The sequence below is a fragment of the Lactuca serriola genome, chromosome 5, assembly GCF_051521515.1.
Source record: "Lactuca serriola cultivar US96UC23 chromosome 5, Lser_US96UC23_V15, whole genome shotgun sequence".
In the NCBI taxonomy this organism is placed as follows: domain Eukaryota; kingdom Viridiplantae; phylum Streptophyta; class Magnoliopsida; order Asterales; family Asteraceae; genus Lactuca; species Lactuca serriola.
The window spans coordinates 308,262,218-308,278,587 of NC_136412.1; the positions used below are offsets into that span (position 1 = coordinate 308,262,218).

At 44.0% G+C, this 16,370-nt stretch overlaps 1 protein-coding gene across 1 annotated transcript; it reads left to right on the forward strand.

Moving 5' to 3' along the window:
• Positions 1–11,693: 11,693 nt before the first annotated feature.
• Positions 11,694–12,805, forward strand: LOC145050735 (uncharacterized). The gene is made up of 3 exons (XM_078998937.1): positions 11,694–11,726; positions 11,812–11,958; positions 12,278–12,805. The coding sequence occupies exons 1-3, from the start codon at positions 11,694–11,696 to the stop codon at positions 12,803–12,805; spliced, it is 708 nt and encodes a 235-aa protein (XP_078855063.1).
• The last annotated feature ends 3,565 nt before the right edge of the window (positions 12,806–16,370 follow it).

The window sequence follows — 16,370 nt, forward strand, 5'->3', positions numbered from 1 at the left end:
AAGTATTTTTTTACGGTTTAAAAAACATTAATTAATGCGAATAATGTTTTCAAACTTATACTTGATTATATTAAATTCTTTCCATTGTGTCAATTTTTTGTGAGTTTAATATTTCAAGCTACTGTATTTAAAATCTTAATTACTAACTATCTGGAATGATTGAAGTCATGTTAGTGAGCGCCCCACTTCAATGCAATCCATTATTTCTTTACGTTTATTTAAGCATACATTTGGTATTTTTGTTATACCTTTATATCTGTATTTCTTATCACCGATTTAGAATTATGTTTTAGACGTGATACAAACCAATTTCAGAAGAGCATTCTCAAACAGAAGATATTACCCTTGATGTAGCACCTGGTTCCTGGTATGTATCCTTGGTTATTAACTATCCTTATATATTGCATTTTAACCTTGGACTCGGCGAGTTGAAGGACTAACTCGCCGAGTAGAAGCGGGACTAGACGCGAGATCTACTCTGTCTACTCGGCGAGTAGGCTCGTGGGACTCGGCGAGTAGGCTCGTGGGACTCGGCGAGTAGACCCTGTCTGGACTAAAACCCTAACCCGGGTGTTTGCACCCTATTTAAACGATCTAACCCAGCCTCCATTTCCCCTAGCTCACCTAGAGGTATGTAGAACGAAACCCTAGCCCCCTTTGTGTCCTTGTGGGTGATTTTTAGCTTTGTGAAGGTGGTTTGGAGCTTGGGAGAAGAAGGAGAAGGTTGAAGAGTGCAAGAAGGGAAGAAGATCCGGAATCTACTCTGTGAAGGGCTTCTATTCAGGTAGAAAAGTTCCTACCTTGATCTTTAGTTCATTAAATCCCCTTTTGTCCCTAAAAAGTGGTTTTAAGCCCTAAGAACCTAAATCTCTATGTGTTTATGGTTAATGTTCTGCAAGGACTTCGGATTTAGACCTTTTGGACATCCTAGTAGCATAAAGTCTATGTGGTTGAGGTGATTGAGGTCCCTATTGAGTGTAGGACCTCTTAAAGAGCTTAGAATTGCATGTTTGAGCTCATAGGGCCATGCATGCACGTAAAGTTTGCAACTTTACATGGTAAACATGCCCTACGACCATAGATTTGTGGGTTTGAAGCGTTGCATGTCTCAGATCTGGCCTACTCGGGAAATGGGTCGAGGGACTCGGCGAGTCCCAAAGGGGAACTCGGCGAGTTCTATGAAGACGGTCCTAGACTCGGCGAGTTGGATGAACAACTCGGCGAGTCCTATGAAGATTGCCTGGAGCTCGCCGAGTTGTTCTTCAAACTCGGCGAGTCATATGAACTTTCACAGAGAAAGAGGGGTTTTAGCGTTGAAGGTTCAACCCTTCGTACCTGCACGCGGAATTAACCGTGTAACGTAGTCCCCAAACGCCAAACCCTCGTATGGGGTGTTCTGGTGTGGATTGGAAGCGAGTAGGGGATCCGCTAGAGGAACTCGACGAGTTGCTCGCGGACTCGGCGAGTCGAGACTCGAGTCGGCCCCATAGTCCCGAGTGGTGAGTCAAGGGTGACTCAGTGAATGGGGCGTGGGACTTGGCAAGTAGGACCGGATTAGTAAGGGAAGGACTCGGCGAGTTGCTCGCGGACTCGGCGATTCCAGTCAACTGGAAGTTGACTTTGACTTGGATTTCGACTTGGTCAAGGGTAAAAGGGTCATTTTACCCTAAGTACATCTAGCAGTGTTTGACTGATCGTTTTGTGGGAATTATAGCCGGAGGACGTCCGGAGCAGCAGCAGCAGCAGTAGACAGTCAGTTCCCGATCAGATCAGCAGCTACTTTGAGGTGAGTTACCTTCCAGTAGCGGTGGGTCTACGGCCATAATGTCGGCCCACCAATAGGAGTTGTACCTAAGATGAATGTCTTTGTGATATCATCTAGGTATGCTACTACACTATATGTTATATGCTAGCATGATGTGTTATATGTGATAGAAGTAGAGTTCGGTTGTTAGGACCGAAGGGTAGTTCAGACACCCTAGATATGTCTGATAATTTGTTATGTTATGATATATGTGTAAGTAGCAGTAGGGGGTGAAATAGTCCCCGAGGATCGGTTGTCAGGACCGACGGGTAGTCAGCACCCCAGAATAGCTTGACTGTAGCACCTGATTCCTGGTACGTAAATCTTATTTGAGTATTTATCTTCTTTTAGCCTTGGACTCGGCGAGTCACAGGTCCGACTCGCCGAGTAGATGCGGGACCCGGGACACGTTTAAGTTGTCGACTCGGCGAGTCCATATCCTGGACTCGGCGAGTCACAGTTGTTGGATGAAACCCTAAGTTTCAGGGGTTTGCACCCTATTTAAGCAACACCTCCGCCCCAGGCCAGCCCCCATTCTCTCCCCAGAGCTCCCACCCCTCGTTTATGCTTGTTCTTTGAAGAATTGAAGCTTTGTTGTGTGCTTTTGAAGGTTTTGAAGGAGGAAGGAAGTAGATCCAGAAGAAGGGAAGCCATCCAAGCATTATTGTGTTCTTCCAGCAGTTCCTTTGAGGTATAACCCGTTTTCCCCATGATTCTATGCTTAGTACTTCATTTAGGTCTTTCTTGGACAAATCCCCAAGCTTGTATGTGCATTATATGTCGTAATAAGATGTTTGGCCTCTGGATCTAGGCAAGATTGAGCTCCAGGAGCTCAGATCTGTTAGCTTTATGGCCCCATGTTGCTTGTTCACCCTAGATTTACCCTTTTGAGGCATTTTAAGCCCTAAAATCCATATTGGTGAATATCCACACGTAAAGTTGGAAACTTTACGTGCGATTCGTGTCCTAGAAGTCCAGATCTGTGAATGGCATGGACTGGAATCGAGCAAATCTGTGTATTTAATGGGTGCATGGCAACGACTCGGCGAGTCGTTCATATGGCTCGGCGAGTCTATTCGCGAGTCTCCGAGTTTGTCCCCTTTTCGTAGTGTCGAGTGAGCAGTGAGTCACGGGGTGTGACTCAGTGAGTCGGAAGCTGAACTCATCTATGGAGGTACTTGGCGAGTCAATGCCCAGACTCGGCGAGTTCAAGGCAATCTCCTTAGATCAAGAACAGACTCGGCGAGTTGTTCATACAACTCGGCGAGTCTTAGCATAAGTGTTCATCGGATGAAGATGAACTCGACGAGTTGTTCATACAACTCGGCGAGTAGGATGAAGGACTTGAATATCAGTTTAGAAGGAGAACTCGACGAGTAGGAACGGGATCCAGGTCAATCGTTTGGGTGGTGACTTGGTGAGTTGGAAATCCAACTCGGCGAGTCGGGTCAACTGAGAGTTGACTCTGACTTTGACTTAGGGCAGGGTCAGGGGTAAAATGGTCATTTTACCCAAAGGTCAGTGAGTAGTGTCTGATTGAGTATGTTGTGGGAATTGCAGCCGGAGGATTTCCAGAGCAGCAGCAGCAGCAGTAGGCAGTTAGTTCCCGATCAGATCAGCAGCTACTTCGAGGTGAGTTACCTTCCAGTAGCGGTGGGTCTTCAGCCATAATGTCGGCCCACCAGTAGGAGTTGTATGTTAGATGATTGTCTTTGTGATATCATCTAGGTTTGCTACTACCTGATATGTTGTATGCTGGCATGATATGTATATGTGATAGTTGTAGAGTTCGGTTGTTAGGACCGAAGGGTAGGTCGGACACCCCAGATATGTCTGACAGTACGTGATGATATGATTGCATGCTGGCTTGTTATGTTATATGAGATAAAGGTAGTAAGAGGGGACTAGTCCCTGAAGATCGGTTGTTAGGACCGATGGGTAGTCAGCACCCCAGAATGGCTTGACATGGGTAGTCAACACCCCAAAATGGCTTGACATGGGTAGTCAGCACCCCAGAATGGCTTGACACGGGTAGGGCGACACCCCAGAACGGCCGTACCGGGTAGTCAGGCACCCCAGAATAGCCTGGCAGTAAGTATGTTATGTGGTACGATGGGGGAACTCACTAAGCTTTGTGCTTACAGTTTTCAGTTTTGGTTTCAGGTACCTCCTCAGCTAGGGGAAAGGAGCTGGCGCGGTAGCAGCATGTCACACACACACACACACACTCTCTCTGGTTTCCGCATTTACGAGCTTCACTGGGATTTGTACTCTGATATTTTGATTGGTTGTATGTTTTGGTTTTCAGACATGGTCCACTTTATGTTATGGTTGATCAAACGATGTTTTTAGCTATTAATATTTTCTAAAGTAATGTTTTTAAACAAAATTTTTGGTCGTGAAAATTTGGGTCGTTACATTGACACGGGTAGACGACACCCCATAATAGCCACACGGGTAGTCGACACCCCAGAATGGTCGTACCGGGTAGTCAGGCACCCCAGAATAGCCTGACAGTATGTATGTTATGTGTTTGTATGGTATGTGGTACAATGGGGGAACTCACTAAGCTTTGTGCTTATGTTTTTCAGTTGTTGTTTCAGGTACCTCTTCAGCTAAGGGAAAGGAGCCGACACGGTAGCGGCATAACACACACACACACACTCTTGTTTTCCGCACTATGGATTTCTGGGATGTACTCTGAATTATTACTATGATATTACCGGTTTTCAGACATGAATGTTTTGTAATGATGTTTCTATGTATTAACCTAAACTAAAAAATGAAATTTTTAACCGGTACTTTTGGGACGTTACAAGTTGGTATCAGAGCCTTGGTTTGAGGGATTCGGACACACCTCCGGGGGTGTCTGAACTCAAATCGAGGGATTAAAAGATTTTCCAAAAAGAAAATGTTTTCTAAAAAATTGAGAAAAGAGTTTTGAGAAAGAACGAAGTGTGTGATGTGCGCGACCGGCCGAGCTCAAGTAAGTATTCCCCAAAGTACCCATACAAGTTTATGTTATGTTTATCAGCTTTTGTAGAACAGCATGCTAAAATAGGACTAAGGATCTAGGAGTGATGCCTTATGTGCCTGCTTTATATGTTTCAGTTGTATGAGAATTGCATGCTAGTATTGAGTAGACAGCAAGTAGGATAGCCTGATTAGGTTATGCCTGATAGTATGAACTTAGCATTGAATGCTAGTACAGTTCCTGTAAGCAGATAGAGTTGATTGAGATTGTTACCCTTGTCTGAATGCTGCTTGCTTCGTGCTTTGTGGGACTCTGAATAATGGGAGTTAGCCATTAGGTGAATACGTCACGTCACATGTGATCAGGGTTGAATAATCTTAGAGTGCTGGATTTGATCGTATTGCGCAACTCTTGTTTGAGTCCAACCGTGGTATGGACGAGTCTGTTACTCAAAGGATTATCTGAGCCTCATCACATGTGATGGTATTCAGGTAATGGCTAATTGGCATTACAAGGAGGCCTGTAGCAGCTGAGGACTGGGTAGAGTAGAGTCAAAGATTTCCCTAGGGCAAGCCTAGGATGAGTATAGTAGTGAACATCAATAGTGAAAGGGGTCTGGTGGAGTCAAGGCAGTCCTTGAAGAAGGTACGGATAGATGTGGAAGGTAGTATGGGCCCGTACTATTGAAAGCAGAGGATCCGTACCCGAACTAAGGAGGGCTGAGATAAGACCGGGGAACTTGAAGTAGTTGTGATCCCTCAAGAAGTAGCAGTATCACTAATAATTGTTATTTATGTATTGCAGAATGGTGGTACTTCGATCGAGGCCGATAGATGGCGGTTCAGGAGAGGGGTCAGGTTCGGGATCAGGTTCCGAGCTGGTAGATGAGGGAATACGCGAGTTCATCGCGTCATAGATCACTAGGGGTACCTTGAGTCGACCCCCATCATCTTCGGGTCAATCAAGGAAGGGATAGTTGAGCTGATGGAGGATCGCCTCAGGGAGTTCAGGAGCGACATGGCATCTGGCCAGTCGGGATCTCGCACGCTGTCCTTCAAGGACTTCAGGGGCAGTGGTGCGCCGGATTTCCACGGGGTGAAATACCCCATTGCTGCCAGGCGATGGATTGCAGACATCGAGTCTGCACAGTTGACTAGCTTCTGCCCCGAGGGGTCGAAGGTGAGGTATGCAGCAGGGTGTTTACGAGACCGAGCACGAGATTGGTGGGAGTCAGTGGGTGACTCGTTGGGAGCCTCAGCGGTCGAGGCTATGACCTGGTCGGACTTTGTGACCAAATTCAGGGCGGAGTTTGCGCCGACTGTCGAGCTTCAGCAGCTGGCCAGGGAGTTTTTGGATATGAGACAGACGACAGAGACTATGGCGGAGATCACCGCCAAGTTCTGGGAGAGGGCACTGTTGGTGCCCCAGTACGCGGATGATGAGGACATGAGGAGGACCCGCTATCATGACATGCTCCGAGCTGACATTCGGGAGCACGTTAGTTTTTCAGCTTGCCCCACCTTGGACTTTATGATTGCCAGGGCGAAGGAGAGGGAGATAGATTTGGAGCATATCTGGAAACGGAAGTCAGAGGAGGGACAGACGGGAGGGGCTTCGGGGTAGAAGCCCAAGGGATCAGATGGTAGGCCGAAAGGCCAGTCAGGAATGGGCCGCTGCTGGAAATGCGGCAGGCCTCATGAGGAGGCATGTAGACTAGGATCGTCAGGCTGCTATAAGTGCGGCAAGACGGGGCATTTTAGCAGGGATTATACCGCCCCTGCACCTGTGTTACATACATCGGAGTTGTTGTGTTTCCACTGCAACCAAAGAGGCCACAAGAAGGCCAATTGTCCCCAATTGACAGCTACAGCGTCAGTGAAGGCGCCAGCACCAGCGACCCTGCGGATTAATGATGGCCGGCAGGGCAAGGCAGAGGCTCCAATGGTGAGGAGTCGGGCATTTCAGCTGACTACCGAGGAGGCACGCGCCGCACCCGATGTGGTTACGGGTATGATTCTTTCCCTCTATTTTATTTTTATGATGTTATGATATTGATATGTGCTCTGTGTGTATATGTATGCATTAGGATCGTTCCATGTGAAAGGCATCCCAGTTCAGGTGTTGTTAGACAAGAGATTCATTCGACCGAGCAGTTCGCCCTGGGGAGCCCCGATCGTGTTCGTGAGAAAGAAGGACGGGTCGCATCGGATGTGTATAGATTACTGGGAGCTAAACAAGGTAACGGTGAAGAACCGTTACCCACTCTCGAGGATTGATGATATCTTTGACCATCTTCAGGGAGCGTCTTGGTTTTGCAAGATCGATTTGCGTTCGGGTTATCATCAGATGAGGGTCAGAGAGGAGGATGCGCAGAAGACCGCGTTTCGGACGCGCTATGGCCATTATAAGTTCGTGGTGATGCCGTTTGGGCTCATCAATGCTCCTGCCGCGTTCATGGACCTCATGAACCGCGTATGCAGACCGATGCTGGATCGGTCTGTGATAGTTTTCATTGACGACATCTTGGTTTATTCCAAGACACGTGAGGAGCACGAGGAGCATCTGAGAGAGGTTTTGGAGACCCTGAGGAGGGATAGCTTATATGCCAAGTTCTCCAAGTGCGAGTTTTGGTTTCGCGAGGTGCAATTTCTAGGACACCTTGTCAACCAGAACGGGATTCTAGTCGACCCGGCCAAGGTCGAGGCCGTGATGAGATGGGAGGTTCCTAAGTCTCTATCCTAGATTCGGAGCTTCCTAGGGTTACCAGGCTACTATCGGAGATTCATTCAAGATTTCTCCAAGATAGTCGTACCCCTGACGCGGCTGACGAAGAAAGTCGTAGTCTTTCGGTGGGGACCCGAGCAGCAGGCTGCGTTTGAGACACTGAGACAGAGATTGTGCGAGGCACCAATCTTAGCCCTGCCAGAGGGCGTAGAGGATTTTGTGGTTTACTGTGACGCGTCCATTTTAGGGTTGGGCGCGGTACTGATGCAGAGGAGGCATGTCATTGCCTACGCTTCGAGGCAGCTCAAGCCTCACGATGCGAACTACCCGACGCATGATTTGGAGTTGGGGGCAGTGGTTTTTGCCCTCAAGATTTGGCGGCATTACCTCTACGAGGTTCGATGTACCATCTACACGGACCACAAGAGTTTGAGGTACCTCATGGATCAGCCAAATCTGAACATGAAGCAGTGTCGGTGGTTGGACGTGGTGAAGGATTATGATTGCGAGATCCTCTACCACCCGGGGAAGGCCAACATGGTGGCCGATGCGCTTAGCCGCTAAGCGGTGCCGATCAGGGATATTTGTATGAGAATGATCGTAGTGACTCCCCTGTTGGAGCAAATTCGGGAGGCTCAACAGGAGGCTATCAAGGAGGAGCATCGGAAGAGTGAGCGTGTGGTGGGTCAGGTTTCCTCCTTCAATTATGATAGCCGAGGACTATTGACATTACACCGTAGGGTGTGGGTGCCGTATCACGGAGGCGTGCGCCAGATCTTGATGGAGGAGGCACATAAATCCCGATTCTCTATTCATCTAGGGGTGATGAAGATGTATAGGGATGTTCGTCTAGATTATTGGTGGCCCTGTATGAAGCGGGATGTGGCTTGGTCGGGCGGTGCTTTACCTGCAGGAAGGTCAAGGCCGAACATCAGAGACCGCATGACAAGATGCAGCCGTTGGACATCCCGTTGTGGAAATGGGAAGATATCACGATGGATTTTATCACGAAGCTTCCCAGGACCGTGCGTGGAGTAGATTCGATTTGGGTCATCGTGGATCGATTGACCAAGAGTGCTCATTTTATTCCGATTCAGGAGAGCATATCGGCCGAGAAATTGGCCGACATCTATATTAGGGCGATTGTGGCGAGGCACGGGGTGCCGGTATCGGTTATCTCGGACAGGGATGTGCATTTTACTTCCAGGTTTTGGAAGAGGTTTCATGACGAGTTGGGCACTCGTTTGCATTTTAGCACCGCCTGTCACCCGCAGACAGATGGTCAGAGCGAGCGGACCATCCAGACTCTGGAGGATATGTTGCGGGCGTGCGTGCTAGACTTCGGTGGTAGCTGGGATACTTATCTTCCCTTGGCTGAGTTCTCGTACAACAACAGCTACCACGCGAGTATCGACCGCCCTCCATTCGAGATGTTGTACGGACGGAGGGTGCAGGACCCCGATATGCTGGGGAGAGGTTGGTCAGAGGGTCATGGGGAGCACCGAAGTGGTACTCAAGACTACCGAGAGGATTCAGTAGGTTCGGAGCAGGCTTCAGACCGCGTAGAGTCGGCAGAAAAGTAACGTCGACAAGCGCCGATTCGACCTGGAGTTCCAGGTTGGGGATATGGTTCTCCTGAAGGTGTCGCCTTAGAAGGGCGTCATTCAATTCAGGAAGCGGGGCAAGTTGGGCCCGAGGTATATTGGGCTGTTAAGGGTTGTAGCCCGGGTGGGCAAGGTGGCGTATAGGCTGGATTTGCCAGCCGAACTCAATCAGATACACAACACTTTCCATGTTTCTCAGCTGCGGAAGTGCCTGGTAGACGACTCCGCGGTGGTTCCGTTAGAGGACATTTAGGTCGATGGCAGCCTGAATTATGTTGAGAGACCAGTAGCAATCATTGAACGGAAGTCGAAGGATTTGAGGAACAAGTGAGTGGAACTCGTGAAGGTGCAATGGCAGCACCGGAAGGGATCAGAGTGGACTTGGGAGCCGGTGGAAGAGATGATGGAGCATCGCCCCGAGGTATTTTTGGAGCAAGCAACAGACTTCGAGGACGAAGTCTAAAATAAGTGGGGGAGATTTGTAGCACATGGTTCCTGGTATGTATCCTTGGTTATTAACTCTCCTTATATATTGCATTTTAACCTTGGACTCGGCGAGTTGAAGGACTAACTCGCCGAGTAGAAGCGGGACTAGACGCGGGATCTACTCTGTCTACTCGGCGAGTAGGCTCGTGGGACTCGGCGAGTAGACCCTGTCTGGACTAAAACCCTAACCCAGGTGTTTGCACCCTATTTAAATGATCTAACCCAACCTCCATTTCCCCTAGCTCACCCAGAGGTCTGTAGAACGAAACCCTAGCCCCCTTTGTGTCCTTGTGGGTGATTTTTAGCTTTGTGGAGGTGGTTTGGAGCTTGGGAGAAGAAGGAGAAGGTTGAAGAGTGCAAGAAGGGAAGAAGATCCGGAATCTACTCTGTGAAGGGCTTCTATTCAGGTAGAAAAGTTCCTACCTTGATCTTTAGTTCATTAAATCCCCTTTTGTCCCTAAAAAGTGGTTTTAAGCCCTAAGAACCTAAATCTCTATGTGTTTATGGTTAATGTTCTGCAAGGACTTCGGATTTGGACCTTTTGGACATCCTAGTAGCATAAAGTCTCTGTGGTTGAGGTGATTGAGGTCCCTATTGAGTGTAGGACCTCTTAAAGAGCTTGGAATTGCATGTTTGAGCTCATAGGGCCATGCATGCACGTAAAGTTTGCAACTTTACGTGGTAAACATGTCCTAGGACCATAGATCTGTGGTTTTGAAGCGTTGCATGTCTCAGATCTGGCCTACTCGGGAAATGGGTCGAGGGACTCGGCGAGTCCCAAAGGGGAACTCAGCGAGTTCTATGAAGATGGTCCTAGACTCGGCGAGTTGGATGAACAATTTGGCGAGTCCTATGAAGATTGCCTGGAGCTCGCCGAGTTGTTCTTCAAACTCGGCGAGTCATATGAACTTTCACAGAGCAAGAGGGGTTTTAGCATTGAAGGTTCAACCCTTCATACCTGCACGCGGAATTAACCGTGTAACGTAGTCCCAAAACCCCAAACCCTCGTATGGGGTGTTCTGGTGTGGATTGGAAGCGAGTAGGGGATCCGCTCGAGGAACTCGACGAGTTGCTCGCGGACTCGGCGAGTCGAGACTCGAGTCGGACCCATAGTCTCGAGTGGTGAGTCAAGGGTGACTCAGTAAGTGGGGCGAGGGACTTGGCGAGTAGGACCGGATTAGTAAGGGAAGGACTCGGCGAGTCCAGTCAACTGGAAGTTGACTTTGACTTGGTTTTCGACTTGGTCAAGGGTAAAAGGGTCATTTTACCCTAAGTATATCTAGCAGTGTTTGACTGATCGTTTTGTGGGAATTATAGCCGGAGGACGTCCGGAGCAGCAGCAACAGCAGTAGACAGTCAGTTCCCGATCAGATCAGCAGCTACTTTGAGGTGAGTTACCTTCCAGTAGCGGTGGGTCTACGGCCACAATGCCGGCCCACCAATAGGAGTTGTACGTTAGATGAATGTCTTTGTGATATCATCTAGGTTTGCTACTATACTATATGTTATATGCTAGCATGATGTGTTATATGTGATAGAAGTAGAGTTCGGTTGTTAGGACCGAAGGGTAGTTCAGACACCCCAGATATGTCTGATAATTTGTTATGTTATGATATATGTGTAAGTAGTAGTAGGGGGTGAAATAGTCCCCGAGGATCGGTTGTCAGGACCGACAGGTAGTTAGCACCCCAGAATAGCTTGACACGGGTAGACGGCACCCCATAATGGCCGCACGGGTAGTCGGCGCCCCAGAATGGTTGTACCGGGTAGTCAGGCACCCCAGAATAGCCTGGCAGTATGTATGTTATGTGGTACAATGGGGGAACTCACTAAGCTTTGTGCTTACGTTTTTCAGTTGTTGTTTCAGGTACCTCTTCAGCTAGGGGAAAGGAGCCGGCACGTTAGCGACATAACACACACACATTCTTGTTTTCCGCACTATGGATTTCTGGGATGTACTCTGAATTATTACTATGATATTACCGGTTTTCAAACGTGAATGTTTTGTAATGATGTTTCTATGTATTAACCTAAACTAAAAAAATGAAATTTTTAACCGGTACTTTTGGGACGTTACACTTGATGACACATCAAAACCAATATGGGAAAGCAGGGCTACATCTCCAATAATCGAGTATGTTTATTTGAATATCTTAATTTTAATTTATTAAACCTTTACAAAATTGTATGATTGTTTCTCTAATTAGTTTCAATTTCAGGCATATACCAACATCCAAGTTCAAGTTGAAATTGAAATATGGGGGTTACTTTCGGCCAACAGAGATGAACCACACGATGAGTGTGATGCAGACCTTTGTCCTAGTGAAGAAGCTATCATAGTCATCTCAATTCTGATAATGAAGATGGTCTAACGAATGATGATGATGATGTTAACTCATTTAGTAAGAATAGTATGAGAATGGAAGTTGGCTCAAAATTTGAAAACGTGGTTGATTTTAGGAGAGCTCTGAACCACTTTGCAGTCACAAATGAGTTTAACTACTACATTCTGAAAAGTGATCCGACACGATTCACAGCAAGGTGCGAAAACCTAGAATGTGAGTGGAGAATTCATGCTTCTATTACACAAGATGAAGTTACCTTTGAAGTAAGTGTATACGTTAAGTTATATTTAACATGCTTTATATTAAAAATATATTTATGTTTATTTAATTCTTTTTTTAGGTTAAAAAAATGGTACAAGTACATACTTGCACTCGAAGCAACAAGGGTGGCAATAAGCGTGCCACTCAAGGTTGGATTGCTAATGTAGTAACTGACAAGTTGAAATCTGATGGGGATGTCTCTCCATATGAGCTTAGAAATTGGATTATGAAAACTTACAATGTTGATGTGCCGTACCTAAAAGTTTTTAGAGGGAAAGAGCAAGCTTATACTGACATGTATGGTAAGTGGGAAGACTCTTTCATGAAGATGGACGACTTTAGAGAAGAACTATTAAAAAGGAACGAAGGAAGCGTTGTTGAAATTGACTTTGACAAAGTTGGCGGAAAGAAGCTTTTCAAAAGGTTTTTTATTTGTTTAGCAGCTTGTTCTAGAGGGTTTGTTGTTGGTTGTCGTCCGTATATTGGTCTTGATGCTTGTCATTTAAAAGGAAAGTTTAATGGTGTACTAGCTGCTGCAACTTGTATTGATGGTAACAATTCTATTTTTCCAATAGCATATTGTGTGCTTGAATCAGAAAACACATAGTCATGGACATGGTTTCTTGACTCACTCAAAGTACGATGCTATTTCTTATGAATTTAGCCCTTCTTTTATATCTCTTCATTTGATGAGTAGTGGATCAAATTATTGATTGAATGCTCTTGTAACCCAGCTTCAACTTTAGTAAATGGTCAAATAGTTTATGCTTTGGATGACAAACCTACAAAAACAGCAACAAAGAAACATGTCAAACTTAATAATTAAGGATGGCAAACACCATCTTCCATGTCTTCTAATATATCACCTTCTAAACAACTTCTTTCCCAATTTACCCCCTTAACAAGTCATAACTCATAACACTAGTTTCCATTGTGCATATCTTAAACTATATATATATATATATATATATATATATATATATATATATATATATATATATATATATATAAAAGTTAAACATATAACACCCATTTAAGGCATTTTGAACAAACATTGTTATATAAATGTGACCATAAAATATGGATCTTGACAGCATCATAGCGTATGTAAATTTGTAAAATTTCAAGAACATATAATGTAGCTTTACCTATTGAGTCATATAAGATTGAGTTGACTCATAAGCATCAGGCTTGTATCCAGTTAATCCTGCTTCCATGGTGACTAAAAGAAGCATCTCATAAATCAAAGACACATCATGGTTATTATGATTCCTATCACCTGCCAAAACTCATGAACTGATCCACCAATATGTATCCAACTTCTTCCAGAAGGCTTCTTAAGTGTCATTTTAACTATATACTCCCTCACATTTGCAACATCTTTCCACCTCTTAGCACCAACATATACATTTGGCAATAGCACTAAATAAGCACATTTGACAATAGCACTAAATAAGCAACAACTTTATCATCTTCAAGATTCAAATCACCTATCTATTGACCAATTTTGGAAGCAAGTTCCACATTCTTGTGAATTCTACAACCACCAAGTAAAGCACCCCAGATTTGCATTAAGCAGAATATTAAAAGTTCAAAGTTCACTGGAAACCTGATTGTAGCTCAAATCAAAACAACTAAGCTATCAAATACAACATAACTAAACTAATTGTTAAAAGAATTTGAACAATTGAAACTAGGAACCCTAAAAACGAAATTGAAGAAAGAGAAAATAGGCATAACTTGAAATCGGCATTACCTTATGCGATGATGTGAGTGTGCGACAACATGGGGGAAGAAGCATGTTGTGTGCTACGATCGGAAGTAAGCTGCAAGACGGAAGGAAGTTGCGATCGGAAGGAAGTGCAAGACGGAAGGAAGCTGCAAGACGCAATGAATCTGAGAACCGGTAACAACAAAGTTTGACGTGTGATTGTTGATCGACGATTGTGTGTGATCGTTGATCGATGAAGACGCAAGGGAAGGGAAGACGCAAAGGGATTATGATTCATAAGGCATCTGCGATTTCTATTTGTTCACGTGAGATGATTTTGGAATTTAGAAGCCAAGGGCAAAATTGTCTATTTCAAATGTTTTTTAGCTTTAAAATGGTAAAAAAAATATTATAAATCAATAAAAAAAAAAATAGATTTGGGTATTTATGATATTTTAAAACATTAAGAAGGGCAAATACGATATTTAGAATTTTGGCCGGGAAAATACGATATTTAATTGTTTAGCAAGGGCATATACGAAATTCTCCCATTAGAAAATGTTTGAATGAAGCGAGGGAATCGGTGAAATGGGAGGAAGGAAGAGAAAACATGTTTCCCTATTTGTGAGAGTTTATGTTTGTATGTAATTAGAGAGATACGAAATATGCATGCCTAGATAGATTTATGTTTAATTTATGTTTGATTTGAATTTATGTTTGATTTTGATATATGTTTAATTTGGATTTTATGTAGTTTTTATATCTTTTTATAATTATTTATGAAGTTGATTTGGTTATTATATAAACAAAAACCTTGAATTCAGCAAAAAATAATATAAAAGGGTAAAATGGTCATTTTTATCATTCAATATTGTAATTCAGAGGTTCCAACCAAACATCATTTCAAAATTCATATCTTAAAAATTTAGACCCTCTTGGAACTTCAGACCACTTAAAAATTCAGATCTTAAAGATTCAGATCTTGCCAAACAGCCCTTACACTTTCCTGAAACTCAATTAAAAGAAACATATGACGTGGCTTATTATCATATCGGGAAAATGACTTGTTAGACTAACGAAGTTTCTTAAACGTTTAAAAAACTCCAATCATGTTTTGACTGTTCAAAAAAAACCCAACGAACTTAAACAAAACCAAATTAGGATTTTTTGAACGGTTTGGAACTTTGTTGGACTTTTAAGACAAAAGGTTAAGTTCATTGGGTTTTTTTGAACAAACAAAACATGATTAAGGTTTTTTGAATGGTTTGGAAACTTCGTTGGTCTTTTAAGTCATTTTCCCTATAATATTTTAGTAGTAATTTTTTCACCATTTAAAATGTGGTTACATAAATTAATGAAAAACAAATTGATAGATTGTAAATTTTGATGTCTTTCTCGTTGTCAATATATATTCGGGTTTTTGAGATAAAGAAAATCTTCTATAAACTCCCCTAACAAAACAAAAATACATAAGATAAGATGTCTAATTGTCTTGTGCAGTTGTAACAAAAGGTTAACGGATGGTAAGACTATCATGAAAGTCATCAAATAGTAAAAGTGGCAGACCCTTGATGAATATGTTGGATAGTTATAGTGAGAAGGAAGGCACATGAAGAACTCATTCCTATACTTTTGCGACCTTTTCTCGTACAAAATGGATATCCATTTTCGATATGCTTTGCATGTTGGTGTTGAACTAGGTTTTCCGAGTGGTATATCGCACTACCATTGTTATAGTAAACAATTGTGGCTTTTGAAAGAGGACCATGAAGTTTCGAGAAGCAAATTTCGTAGCCAACATGCTTTGCAAACGACATTTTCAATGCCACGATATTCAGTTTTTGCACTCGATCGAGATAATGTCGGTTGCCTTTTGGAGGACCATGAGATGAGGTTATCACCAAGCAAAACACAATAAATGAAAGTTGATCTCGGGTATCCAGACACCCCCTCCGAATTGCATCCGTGTAGGAAAGAAGATGCATGGATTGCATTTTAGAGAGGTGTAAGTTGAGGTGAAACATACCTTGAATGTATTGAATAATTCTTTTGATTGTGTTCATGGGAGTCGTATGTATGAGGTGCGTGCACGTGGATGCAAACTTATTGGAGTGCACAAACCAAACTATGATCGTAGGTGGGGCGGAAAAGGTTTCGGGCTTGAGAGTTCAACTTCACATTGGTATTGACCTATGTTGTAGTTGGGTTAAAGAAACACATATATGGTTATTCAACAATTTCTTTGGCATATTGTGTTTGGCTGAGGAACAACCCATGTTGATGGCATTGTACAAATATGCTAATGAAGTAAGTGAGTGGTCCAAGATCTTTCATGGAAAATTCATGAGTTAGAAGTTCCATGAGGAGTGTCGCAAGTTATGAGATGAGGTAGTAAAAATTATATCGTCCACATAAAGTAAGAGACATGCCACATCATTTTCATGACGGTAAATAAATAAAG